Here is a 14082-nt window from a genome sequence, read left to right on the forward strand (position 1 = left end):
TTTTTTTCAAATGCAACCAGTCAGTGTTTTTCAAGTACAAAGATTACTCAGACACTTTAACACTTTAATTCATTAATTCTCCCTTTTGAATTATATACAAATCTTTCTTAATTATACTGAAACTCTATACTTTCCACTAAGACATGTAGTTCTAACTGCTGTTGCCTTAACATCTGTTGTCAAATTCTATCTATATTTATTTAGAGAAGGAAGAGCCATAATTCCAGCATTCAATCAAGCCTCAGGTGTATAAAGTTAAATCTAGCAGATACTTCTTAAGCACCTATTATTTGCCATATGCTTTTCTAGGTATTGAGGATGCCACGATGAACAACACGACTCAAAAATTCCCTCCCTCATGAAGCTCACGTTCTACTGATGGGAAGTAAATGATAAAATGGGCAAAATGCATAGTGTGTCCAATGGTGACAGACCTTGATGCAGAGAACAAAGCAGGAAAAAGGAAATGGGACGTCAAGGAAAAGAAGTTTCATTTTTACATAGAGTTGGGATGGCTGCCTCGCTGGTATCACACTTGTGCACAGATCTAAAGTAGGTGAAGAAGCTAGACAGGTGGACACGTGGAGATGGAGGGAAAGGTCCTGAGGTGGGAAGATGTCTGATGTACTTGAGAAGGAGCAAAAAGGATCCTTAAAAACAGTTAATAGACATCAATGGAACAGCATTACCCTCCACAGCCAACTTTAAATTTATTCGCCAGCTACCAGCCAACTCCCAGAAGTCTCTAACTTCTAAGTGAATAGAGACACATCTTAATTATTTCCACATACACACACACACACACACAAACACACAAAAATAATATGTGACATGATAGAGGCACCAACTATAGCTACAATGGCAACTGTATTACAATATATACATGTATTAAATCAACATGTTGTACACCTTCAATTTACATGTTTCATGTAAAATATATTTCAATAAATTAATTAAAAATAATTTAATATAGACATAGAATGTTGCAACAGTACTTGCAAAAGAACACAGAAGACCACGATGACACTTTTGCTCCTGTTATTTTAATCTTAGAACTCAAATGTAATTAGAAGGTAAGTCAGTTCTCTTCTAAACTATTCTAGGATCAAGGAATTCTATTATGATCAGCATTATTTCGACTGTTACCACACAACCTTCACATAAACACATGCCAGTCTACTTGCCTTCTACTTTGATCTAGTAATATATTGTTTTTCAGCAGCAGGATGTGTGTAAAGTACAATTTAGTAAGCATAAAGTGAGTGATCAAGACCTTCAGCTGCTTTCTGGCCATCAACTAGATTGAAAATAATGGTATTTGCCACAGTCATTTCCTTTTTCTGCCATAGGCATCTTTGTTTAATTATCAGAGTATACAATGTCCATCTTTGATTATCCCAGATTCAACAATAATTCCCTTTACTATGCAAAAGGATTCAAACTGATACTCAAAAGTGGTCCTAAGAGTCTGTCTGTCTACCTGCGCTCTGTTTACTGTAAAAATTCTTGGCTCAAATTGCTTTCATAGGGAATTATATTTGATAAATGACCAAATGTGAATTTCTTTAGTGAAGCTGATGCCAGATAGTGTTAGTCGCTCAGTTGTGTCCAACTCCTTTGTGACCCCATGGACTGTAGCCCACCAGGCTCCTCTGTCCATGGAGTTCTCCAGGCAAGAATACTGGGGTGGGTTGCCATTCCCTTCTCCAGGGGATCTTTCCAACAAAAATGTAACTGGAAATAAAAGTAAGTCATTCAAAATGAATGAGAGTTTCAAAAATCCTTTTAATTCTTTAAAGGTACTATTTTGACTCTCCATCTAAGTCAGTTTTAATCTAACCAAGATACTGGGAAGCAGAGCACACAGTTGTGTCCATCCAAGCAATAAGGGTGCTGGAGTAGGTCTCCTTGATCCTGCTTGTAAAGTTCTCCTGTGTAATAGCCATGGGCATAAGGAAGTCATCCAACAACCCATGCAGAGCCCAAGCCAGAAACGATATGCAAGAAGGTCCGTCTAGTCAAGGCTATGGTTTTCCAGTGGTCATGTATGGATGTGAGAGTTGGACTATAAAGAAAGCTGAATGCAGAAGAATTGATGCTTTTGAACTGTGGTGTTGGAGAAGACTCTTGAGAGTCCCTTGGACTGCAAGGAGATCCAACCAGTCCATCCTAAAGGAGATCAGTTCTGTGTATTCATTGAAAGGACTGATGTTGAAGCTGAAACTCCAATACTTTGGCCACCTCATGTGAAGAGCTGACTCATTTGAAAAGACCCTGATGCTGGGAAAGATTAAAGGCAGGAGGAGAAGGGGACAACAGGATGAGATGGTTGGATGGCATCATGGACTCAATGGACATGAGTTTGGGTGGACTCCGGGAGTTGGTGATGGACAGGTAGGCCTGGCGTGCTGTGATTCATGGGGCCGCAAAGAGTTGGACATGACTGAGTGACTGAACTGAACTGAAGCACTTTCAACAACTTAAAAACAATAAGGGTGGGATACACTTCAAACTAGACAACTAGTTTATTAGAAAAGGATATGGCCCTGGATGGAAGAGAGGCACGGGAGGTATGTGGTAAGGCATATGGAGCTTCCAAGCCCTCTCGGGGCACACCAGTCCCCCAGCACCTGCGAGGACTTGCACATGTTCCCCAACCTAGAAACTCCAAAAATGGATTTCTTCTCTTTTTCCACTCTTCATGAGACCTTCTTAGCTCCCTAGTTGTCTAGAGCAATCACTATAATCTTCGGAGTGCCATTTATCACTGTTCTCTCAAAAACTGCCAAAACAGGAACAAACCCATAGAAACAAGATGAAGTGGGATACACAGGTTTACCTCTCTGCCAAACATTTCTTAAAATAACTAGGCCTGCCCTTGAAGAATCCGTAATATTATCAAGTGAGGAAAAGGGAAAAGTCAGTGAAAATGAGCGGAGAGGACTTTCCCAGTGGTACAGTGGATAAGATTCTACCTGCCAATGCAGGGGACATGGTTTGATCCCTGATCTTGGGAGATTCCACATTCCACAGGGCAACTAAGCCCGCACACTGCAAGTACTCAAGCCCATGCGCCTACAGCCTGTGCTCTGACACAAGAGAATCCTCTGCAATCAGAAGCCCACGCGCTGCAATAAAAAGGAGCTCCCACTCCCTGGAGCTAGAGAAAGCCCGCACGCAGCAATGAAGACCCAGCACAACCAACAATTTAAAAAATGGGCTTAGAAATTTTCATCATTTCCAAATTTGGAGATTCCTCTCAAAGAAAGAAGAGTGGTTAAAGGGGTAAATGTTATCATGGAAAAAAAAATGGAAAATAGGATAAGAAGGACTTCATGGAGTGTGGACCCAGAAGTACAAGAAGCCAGTACATTTTATGATTTATGTCATGATTTTACTCATATAAGAAAATTCGAATACAAAGCAATGAGATTGAGGTAGTGAGTTACACATGGCAGTCATTCTGATGGTCATTGAATAGAGCTAATGTTGCTAAAAATTATGAAAATGAATGAATTATTCAAGGAATAGCTAGAAGAGTATCTACTCAAAATAGCTCATAGCATATTGAGGGAAAAAGAAACAGACGTATTCATAATAAAATATATTCTGTGTATGAACAGATCTTTAGTGTTACTTAAGCTTTCCCTTTCCCTTTTCACTTTCATGCATTGGAGAAGGAAATGGCAACCCACTCCAGTGTTCTTGCCTAGAGAATCCCAGGGACAGGGGAGCCTGGTGGGCTGCTGTCTGTGGGGTCGCACAGAGTTGGACACGACTGAAGCGACTTAGCAGCAGCAGCAGCAGCAGCAGCAAGCTAGTGGTACAGCCCAGAGAGAACTAGATAAAACATTAAGAAGAGGGAAAAAAACATGCAGTAAAGGCTTGTCATTTAAAAAGGGTTGAAATGTAACATGGCATAAGATTAGTGGTGTTTTTCTAGTTCCATTTGTAAGTAAAATATTAAAGGTTAACTGAAGCTTATCTTTGACCTCTCATCCTGTAATCCTATGAAGAAAACTATTGTTTAAAACATATTTCTTAGAATAGGAAAAAGACAAAAAGATACATACGTTGGGTTGGATTCCTGTGTTTTGCTCCCCTAGTGTAAAATCCTCTTTATTATTACTAGTATGTGTGCCTTTCTTCAGGTTGTATGTTTAGAGACCTGGAAACCACGTGAACTACAATGAAGGAAGAAGTTTTTAAACTAACAAGTTCTTCTGTACACTGTGTTTTATCTCAGTATTGACATTTCAATATGTTTTGCTATAAAGACACATATATGTAACTACTGAAAATACAAAAATAGGTGTAAAAGTAAGAAAACAATCATAGAATTCAAACAGTTTTTCAAAATAAGCTTGTCGTGATGCTGAAGCTGAAGCTCCAATACTTTGGCCACCTGATGGGAAGAGCTGACTCGTTGGAAGAGACCCCGATGCTGGGAAAGGTTGAAGGCGGGAGGAGAAGAGGACGACAGAGGATGAGATGGTTGGATGGCATCACCGACTCAACAGACATGAGTTTGAGTAAGCTCCGGGAGTTGGTGATGGACAGGGAGGCCTGGTGTGCTGCGGTCCATGGGGTCACAAGAGTTAGACGTGACTGAACTGAACTGTGCAGAGATGTCATCCAAGCCTCAGAATATTCTTTTCTTCACGGCATTATCAGATTAACATGGATCTGCCTCACCTACACACTTCCTTTACTAACACTTGAACTCCTGGGAGATTTGTGAACTCCTAGGAGATTATCAAGATTCTCTACTTTGCAGGGAGCTGGATGAAACAACACATTTTACGGTCACAATATGCTTTATGAAAAGCGATATTATCTCTGATTACTTTGCACACTATGAATATGCTCTTTGTTCCTTTTAAGCATTGTATATCAAAGGAGATTCCTCTTTCTCAACTCCTGTAATGTTAATGCACAATGTCCCCAACATAGGGAGAAAATTCCTGGATATCAAATTCAAGTAGCCTGTCCATCAACTGGTCAAAACTGCCACCTACTGGTCAGTCTTCAAAATCTATTTTTCAGTTCACCCAAGCCTTGCTTTCCCATGGTAAGATCCCTTGCTTCGAAACAGTGAAGATCAGTTATAATACCAGACTTAGACTAAATTTTTTTTAAAAAACTTACCCTCTCTAGGATGAATCAAAAATACCAAGTTGCACAAACCTGCCAATAAAGTCGTCCCTTTTCCCAGCATCTTTGTCCCAGGCAGTGATATCAATGATCCCTCCTCTTTCTTCATAGAGATGAAAATCAAATTGTTCCCTCCACTGAGGATTCAGTGTTTTGGGCATAATCTGGAAAAACCAAAATGTCATTACTATCTCATCAGTATCAGTCTTAAAAAATGCAACCTGAGACATAAATCAAACTTTAGGTACTACCTAGAAAAGCATGTGAGATTTGAATGAGAGCTTCCAGAAATGACGGACAATAGATGTCAGCATTTTTGCTGCATATGCTCTGAAAGAACTCAAAAAGACATGTCCTAAAGACCAAGAGGCACCTTCTCCTCATCATGAACAATAGATGAGAGACACAAATTATATAGAAAGGGCAAACAGTCTCTAAGTGAAGTAGCTCACTCAGATAACAGCACTTGTTTTACATAACCAGCTAATGCATGAAGATATAACTCAAAGCCTGTGATCTTATAGAAAAGGGAGATGAGCATTTCGAGAGTTTCTTCCCCCTCCACCCCCCCTTACTTCTATCTTACATAGAATTCAAACAGAATGGTGAAGAAAATGGACAACGAAGTTCTGTAGGAGGGGGGAAAAGTAAGTTTTTGGTGGCCAGGCAAACTTTTACCTTAGAATGACAACACTGATGTATCATCCCCATTTTATACATGGAGAAACCAAGACCTGAAGTTTAAGTGAGGCCACAGTCATTAAGTTTTAATAGCTAGATTATAACTCAAGTCTTTGATTAGAGTTTCAGATCTCTTGCCCTAAAGCGCTATGCCAAAAATGCTTGTGAATTAATATGAGCATGTGTGTGTGTGTGTGTAATCTCCATGTTGCATACACAAGAAGGATATCAGATGTGCAATTTTGTACCTTCAAGTATTTAGATAAGACAGCTGGAGGAATCAATGAATAAAGTGACCCAATACTGATGTGTTTTAAATTTCACTCCTCATTGGGCTGCACAACATTCATTCATATTTGTTTCTCTATTCTTTCTTTTTAGCAGGAGGGCCTGTAGTGGTCTTTTCTCTTTTTAATGTATGAGAGACAGATCTTCAGATGTAAAGACTTTGAAAGCAATGAAGTATGTTATGTGCAGAGGTAATGCAAATGAATCACAATTTTTAAAGTTCATAATCTGAAATTAATCTGCAATACATCATGGGAAGAAAGAGCAGAGAGAGACACGTGTCCATAGCTGGGTTTCATATTTCACACCTAAAGAGCAGAACTATAAAAATAAGTAATGTTTTAAGCCTATCAGAACATGGAAATAATGTTAATTGATAAAGGACAAGATGAAAGTGGTCATAGGTATCATTTTAGGGAATCAGTACTTTCTTTAGAGTGTTATTATTAAGCCCAATGCAGAAAAAAACAGATGACACTGGATGGATACTATGATAATTCAAATGTCTCATAACTGGGTTCAGATGAACTCCTGCAGTGTTTGGGGGAGTGGACTGTTTTACTTGTTTGGCCCAAAAAAGCCTAGGCTTTCAGTTTATTAGGATTGTGTTCTCCATATGATTTCCTATAGGTCAGAAGTGATGTCTTCCCCTTCAGTGGGAACACTCAACAAATCACTCTGTGGTATTTCTAACTGTCTACATCACTGATGAGAAGTCCCTGGGCCAAAAGGAACCTGGGCAGGCTGTTGATGAAACATTCACAAAAATTGTATGTAAAGGTGAAGATATTCCCAAAGGCGAAAGTGATTTTTAATACAAGATGGACGTAATCAATTATCCCAAGCTATCAATGCATACTAGCTGGAGAAGCTGATCATTCAAGAGGTTGTGTTTAGATATAACCCAGATAAATGTAACTGTCACATATAGACAACTATGACCTTCACTAATTATTACTACTTCTGTTAATAATGAGTATTTAATATGTTATTAATAATAATATGTGTTATTACACAAAGTGTTTACTCTTCCCCTTCCTTCAGCTACTACAATTGATTATTTATTTGGGCAAAGCAATATTTTAAACCCTGTACATACTTGACATATAGTATCCCATCTTCTCAATAACTTTATTAGGTAGGCAGTATTTTCCTTCTCATTCTCACAGATGAGGAAATGGGAGTATGGAAAGGCAAAGTAACTTGGCTGTAGTGGCAGCAGAAGCTTGGCCCTTTGATTTCTGAATAAAGTTTTAAAACCCTGCAATCTTCATCAATGTAAGTCAGTTTGAATAAAATGGTTCAGAGTACTGAGTGCTGCATGAAGATTCTTACTGCACGTCAGATGATGCTGTTTGTAGTTAGTGTGCTAGTATCAGACGCAGCCAACACTCTCTGAGCATTTTATGCTCCAGGCATTGACTTGGGCTTGCTCCAGCCTTTTTTTTTTTTTTTCCCCAAAAGATAGTTTCTAGTATTATTCTGTGTGATAGATGAAGAAATTGAGACAGAGAGAAACAGTTTACCAAAGGTCACATAGAACAAAAAGAAATGCAATACAATTGCTGATCCTGTTTCCTGACATAATGTTCAAATGTGGTTCTGTAAAGCATTAAAAAGTGCCCAGTGTTCTCATGTCTCAAAGAATGTGGCTATTAACCAACCACTGCCTTCCAAGCACTGACGGGAACACAAAAGAGATAGGTCACCTTGCTCTTGTACTTTTGATGCCCAAGTCGGAACTTCACATAGGGGTCACTCAACCCGTTTGAATCCATCGCCTTGAGGTCTCGCCCTTCAATCAATGTGATGCTGACGATTCCTCTCCACAGGTGTGATTTTCTGTGTACGTCTGACAGACGTAAACTTTGAGTCTGGAACTTGTGGTGAAGGAAAACAGAATTAGCTTATTGTGCTTTAAACCAAAACACCACATTTGGCATGACCCTTTCCTCTGTTGCTATAGTTTTTCAAAAATAAAAAATAGGCAGTTACAGGCTTTTGAAATTAAAAATAATTAATAGATTATTAATTATTTAATAATTATATAATCAATACTGATGAAACGATCATCTCATAAATTTAAGGTTGCTGTGTAAAAGAGATGTGTACTCAAAATAAAGTTTAGTTTTCAACTCAGAATTACAAGCAGATGCTTGAAGACTATTGAAGAATATTTGCACGTGTCAAATATGCTTGTGTTTAAATATGTACAAATATATAAATATAAAAGGCCTCACCCACACTGTGATATGTAATTTTTAATTGGAGGCAGTTTTTTTCTGTCTCAGCCGCTTCAAAGTTTTCATTATTACAAATCATAATAAACACAGCTAGCAATTGTCAGTAATGATTTTTAAAATCTTTTTCTCATCTTACAAAAGGATTTTACAGGTGGTTTTTAGTTCTAAGATTAGTTTTAAGTTCTATTCAAGCAATTTAGAAGCTTTTTTATTTCTACAAGAGAAAATAACTGAGTTTCAGCTCACTAAAAAACTAAGGTATAATAGAACAGAATAAACTCAATATTCCTCCTAAGATGTCTTGCTTATGCCTGAAACTTTTCTTACAAAATTTTAAAATTACTTATGTGATTTATATTGGCAGGTATATGTTTCTGGATTTATTTATCACTTTAGTATTTGAACACTTTCTTTAATAATTTTCAGTTGCTCAGTTCTAAGACAATATTCAAATCAGTGGACAAATTCAAAATTTTTAAAAATCAGCAAATCTAAAAATGGCCACATAATCTCTTTGAACTAAACAGCATATAAAACAAACCAGAAAAAGTAGCTAAAATATTAAAGACCTTTTCAATCTGGATTCAAAACCAAGAAGTCTCATAAAAATTGCTATATTTTTCATGTTGTTAAGCACATTTTCTTCACTTATAGTCATTTCATGAAGAAATTCAATGTTTCTTCCAATCTCAAAGTACTACACTAAATTATGGATTATCTCTATTTCTGGTCTAATTCCTTCTACATTAAAGTTATAGTCTATTTTTTATAATTCCCCCTCTCACTCTGAATTCTTACTTTTTTCCTATACCACAGCAATGCCATAGCCATTTTTATCTATCATCAAAAGTCATGCATTTTAGGATGCTTATTGGGAAAATGAAAACTACATTCTTCAAAAGATAATACTTTTAATATTTGAACATTTCCATGGAAATCTTTCTAAATCACATTGTACCAGTAAAGTTTGAACAACTCTGCCTTATTAATATCAATGCAAGGCTTTGCCTACACATCCCTCACCTCCATGAGCCCAGGAGCAATGTCACCTGTGTTCTGAAGAGAAATCGAGGTTACATGGAGCACCTGTACCTTCCACAGGACTCCATAGTCCACCTCAGTGAAGCCCCTCTGCTCCCATCTGATTTACCCATAGGGTTACCTCATCGATTTTCTTTGAACCAAGGATTTCTCAGATTAAAATAATTGTTCAGAATTCACTGCACCAAATAATCTTCAAGTTTTCTTTTATTCTATGATTTCATGCTACTTATTTTATATAGTGCAGCAATCGATTTCAGTATCTGTCTGCCTGTCTGTCTACCTATCTATCTATCTATTTCTGCTGCTACTGAGACCACAGCAGACTCTAAAGAATCAAGTTGTCAACTCGGGGACTGAAATTTTTGTTAAGCAGTATTAGTAGCAAAGAAGGAAACAAACTTTTGGCAAGTAAGAAGAAACAGTTATCTTAGCAAAGACCAAGCAGTTAAAAACTATTTATTTATATAGAGCTTCAGAATTTGAAAGTGCATATATATACATTATATACTTTGGTTTCCACTAAGAGTCTATGAAGCAGAAAGGCAAGTACGGCTATTTTCATTTTACTGATGAGGGATTTGAGGCTCAGAGTGGTTGGCCTAATAAATGATGGATATGTGACTAGAGCCAGTATTTCTGACCTTTATTTCTGAGCTTCTTCCAATATTTGTCATTAGGGCAGAGACTCTCCCCAAGGTTTAAAAGTAATCATGATTTAAATATAGTTACTAATTGGTGCTCTCCAGTAAAGGTGAGTTGATTACATTTGAAACAACATTCCAGTCTATGTTTTCCTACATGGCTAATACATGACATCGCCTTCTACTTCTCTGCCGTATAAGCACATGTATTCATACTTACAATGTTCCAGCTTGCAGATGGATATTCTTAGGACATTTTGTACACACTCTAGCAGCACAAGTCATACGCTGCGGTCGTCAAATAACAGTTGGGTACAATCCAGGTTACAAAGCAACTCTGGTTAGCAATGTTAAGTTAGGTTCTTAAATGGTACTATGTCTGAAACACTTTCTTGCATGCTCCTCTTGACATGAGAACACGAATCTTTTAAGATGAAAAGGAATGCTTTCCATAGAATTCTTCATGCTTTCAGAAAAACAGAATCAACTTCATGGAGGCTTTACCTAGTGCCACTGCTGCAAAATCACTTCAGTTGTGTCCGACTCTGTGCGACCCCAGAGACAGCAGCCCACCAGGCTCCACCGTCCCTGGGATTCTCCAGGCAAGAACACTGGAGTGGGTTGCCATTTCCTTCTCCAATGCATGAAAGTGAAAAGTGAAAGTGAAGTCGCTCAGTCGTGTCCGACCCTTAGTGACCCCATGGACTGCAGCCTTCCAGGCTCCTCCATCCATGGGATTTTCCAGGCAAGAGTACTGGAGTGGGGTGCCATTGCCTTCTCCATAGTGCCACTAGTTGTTAGCAAATGCACTTCTATAACCTGGAGGAACATTCCCAAAATGACTTGAGAAGCTAAGGGATAGAGGAGGGAGACAATTTCTTAACAAAAACGGGGCTAATGAATGTGCAAATTAAAGCGACCTGTATAAAAAGCTAAAAGGAAAACAAAGGGGGAAGGTCTAAAGACATACTAACCTAATATCATTTTTAAAGTGATTTTTTTCAATATTTATTTTGTTAAATGGTTATTTTCTAAATAGAGACTTTGTAATTTAGCTGTGATTTGACTAACTGCATAGTCATAAAGGGGCTTCCCTCATAGCTCAGTCAGTAAAGAGTCTGCCTGCAACGCAGGAGACCCGGCTTTGATTCCTGGGTCAGGAAGATTTCCTGGAGCAGGAAATGGCAACCCACTCCAGTAACCTTGCCTGGAGAATCCCACGGACAAAGGAGCCTGGCGGGCAACAGTCCATGAGGTTGCAAGAGTTGGGCCTGACTAAGCAACTATGCACACAGAGTCACACAACAGGTAAATATTTAGCCTATATTTGCATAATAGGAACTTGAAATAAAATTACAAGGTAAAGAGGGAAGATATAAACTTAGGCTTTGTTGTTGTTCAGTCGCTCAGTCATGTCTGACTCTTTGTGACCCCATAGACTGCAGCACACCAGGCTTCCCTGTTCCTTCACCATCTCCCGGAGCTTGCTCAAACTCATGTCCATTGAGTCAGTGATACCATCCAACCATCTCATCCTCTGTCATCCCCTTCTCCTCCTGCTTTCAGTCTTTCCCAGCAACAGGGTCTTTTTCAATGAGTCAGCTCTTTTCATCAGGTGGTCAAAGTATTGGAGCTTTAGCATTAGTCCTTCCAAAGAATATTCAGTATTGATTTCCTTTAGGATTGACTGGTTTGATTTCCTTGCAGTCCAAGGGACTCTCACAAGTCTTCTCCAACACCACAGTTCAAAAGTATCAGTTCTTTGGCACTCAGCCTTCTTTATGGTCTAACTTTCACATGCATACATGATTCCTGGAAAAATCATGGCTTTGACTATACAGAACTTTGTTGGCATGTATTAAAATGTCTCTGCTTTTTACTACGCTATCTAGGTTTGTCATTGCTTTTCTTCCAAGGAGCAAGTGTCTTTAAATTTTATGGCTGCATTGACCATCTGTAGTGATTTTGGAGCCCATGAAAATAAAGTTTGTCACTGTTTCCATTATTTCCACATCTATTTGCCACAAAGTGATGGGACTGGATGTCATGATCTTATTTTTTGAAAGTTGAGCTTTAAGCCAGCTTTTTCACTCTACTCTTTCACCTTCATCAAGAGGCTCTTTAGTTCTTGTTCACTTTCTGCCATAAGGGTGGTGTCATCTGTGTATCTGAGGTTACTGATATTTCTCCCAGCAATCTTGATTCCAGCTTGTGCTTCATCCAGCACGGCATTTCTCATGATGTACTCTGCATAAAAGTTAAATAAGCAGGGTGACAATATACAGCCTTGATGTACTCCTTTCCCAATACCAAACCAGTCCATTGTTCCATGTCCAGTTCTAATTGTTGCTTCTTGACCTGCATACAGGTTTCTCAGGAGGCAGGTGAGAGCTCTGGTATTCCCACCTCTTTAAGAATTTAAACTTAGGCTACTAGTAGGAAAAGAGACAAGGGCTTAGCACAAGTGGCTACTTGCATCATCCTAGCAATTTCTGACTATGTGACTTGGGCACATTCCTCCCTCTCTGGACCTCAGTTTTCTTACCTATGGATTCTAGACAGTACACCAGGCCCTGATGGACTAAGAGCACCACTCTCTGTGTGTCTGATGGGGGTGGTCAGGGGGGTGTGCTGGGGGCCTGAATGGTAAAAAGTCATTCCATAAACAAAGGTTTTATCCACTTAAGACAGTTTTGTTGACTTTTTACATCAAAGTTTCAGGGGAACTTTGTTCACTGGGGAACAACTGGAAAGCTACAACTAAAACAAGCAAAATTTTTAAAAGCAGTAGCTTTAATACTCCCCGTGGTAGCCTCTGAATCATTTGCTTCTCTGTTTTAAGCTTCCTTCTTCCATACAGCAAAGTTCTCCAAGTGTGGTCCACAGACCAATGGCATCAGTGTCACCCAGGTGTTAGAAACTCAGATTCCTTAGTTCCTTCCCAGAACAATGGAGCCATCAGCTCTGGGGGTGAGGCCCATTGCTCTGGTGTAACCAGTCCTCACTGGAGGGGTTCTGATGCACACTGAAGTATGAGAACAGCCCCCTCCCATTTTAAAAGTTCCAAGGTACATGTGCATTGGGATTCTCCTATATTCTAACAACTACTATTCATTACTATAATTGCAGACATCCATTCTCTGACATGGATGCTATAAATGCTAACTGAAGTCCTTCTTTAGTCCTGCTTCTAAAATCACCGATTAGGAAAGCACATTGGTCTGGATATTTGGAGCATTTAAAGAGAAAAGTGGGAGGTCCCTGAGAAATTATATGGTTCATTTATTACTTCCTTTGCTAATGATTGTTCTAATAGGATATATCTAAATAATACATACTAACTGAATGATTGATAACCAGTCAACCAAAAATTACTCATTGAGCACCTAAAGGACAAGGAATGTTAAATACATCTAAGAAACCTCTCAGTAAAACCAACATATTACAGTGGGTTCTTATCATCTAAGATAATGTTTTCAACTACATCCTTATTGAAATAGGACTCTATTAGAGGAGGGAAAGCAAAAAGGAAGGAAGAACAAAAAGGAAAACCAACCCAGCTTTGAAGCAAAGCACCAGTTCCATAAAAGGAAGACGTACTCTTTGAACCTTTAAAGCAGTCATGCCAAAGATTTTGTGGGCAATTTGTTGAAATCACCAGCCCTGATCCTCTTGGATGTGATTCAGTTCTTTTGGGCAGCGCTTCATGTGTTTTTCCTACATACGCACCATGTGATTCTTCTGTACAATGAAGTTGGAGATCCATTCTTATAAGGAATATCCATCCAAGTTCATATTTAATAAAGAATATCAAGATACCAGGTGACAATGTAAATTTCAAAGTCTAAAGTAATTAGTCAATGACATGTAAGTAAGCTTTTAGAATTAGCGAGCTGGCATTTAAACAGAGTATTAGTTTATGTACATTATGCCTTGAAAACGAATTCAAGATTTCCACCCCTTTTCATACACATAAAAGATGCTAGGATAGGGGATGGTTTTAGAAGAGTAAATCAGCCATGAGAGTTCAC

General features: G+C 38.6%; 1 protein-coding gene across 1 annotated transcript in view; it reads right to left on the reverse strand.

The window, feature by feature from the left end:
• The window catches only part of MCTP1 (multiple C2 and transmembrane domain containing 1), a 557082-nt gene that overhangs the window by 204687 nt on the left and 338313 nt on the right, over positions 1-14082 (reverse strand). Inside the window, exons 9-10 of the mRNA XM_052642765.1 lie at positions 7833-8003; positions 5188-5318 (exon numbers count right to left, since the gene is read on the reverse strand). Of these exons, the coding sequence (XP_052498725.1) occupies positions 5188-5318; positions 7833-8003 (302 nt within the window). The remainder of the gene's footprint in view (positions 1-5187; positions 5319-7832; positions 8004-14082) is intronic.

Source organism: Budorcas taxicolor, chromosome 7 (genome assembly GCF_023091745.1).
Source record: "Budorcas taxicolor isolate Tak-1 chromosome 7, Takin1.1, whole genome shotgun sequence".
NCBI classification, from domain to species: domain Eukaryota; kingdom Metazoa; phylum Chordata; class Mammalia; order Artiodactyla; family Bovidae; genus Budorcas; species Budorcas taxicolor.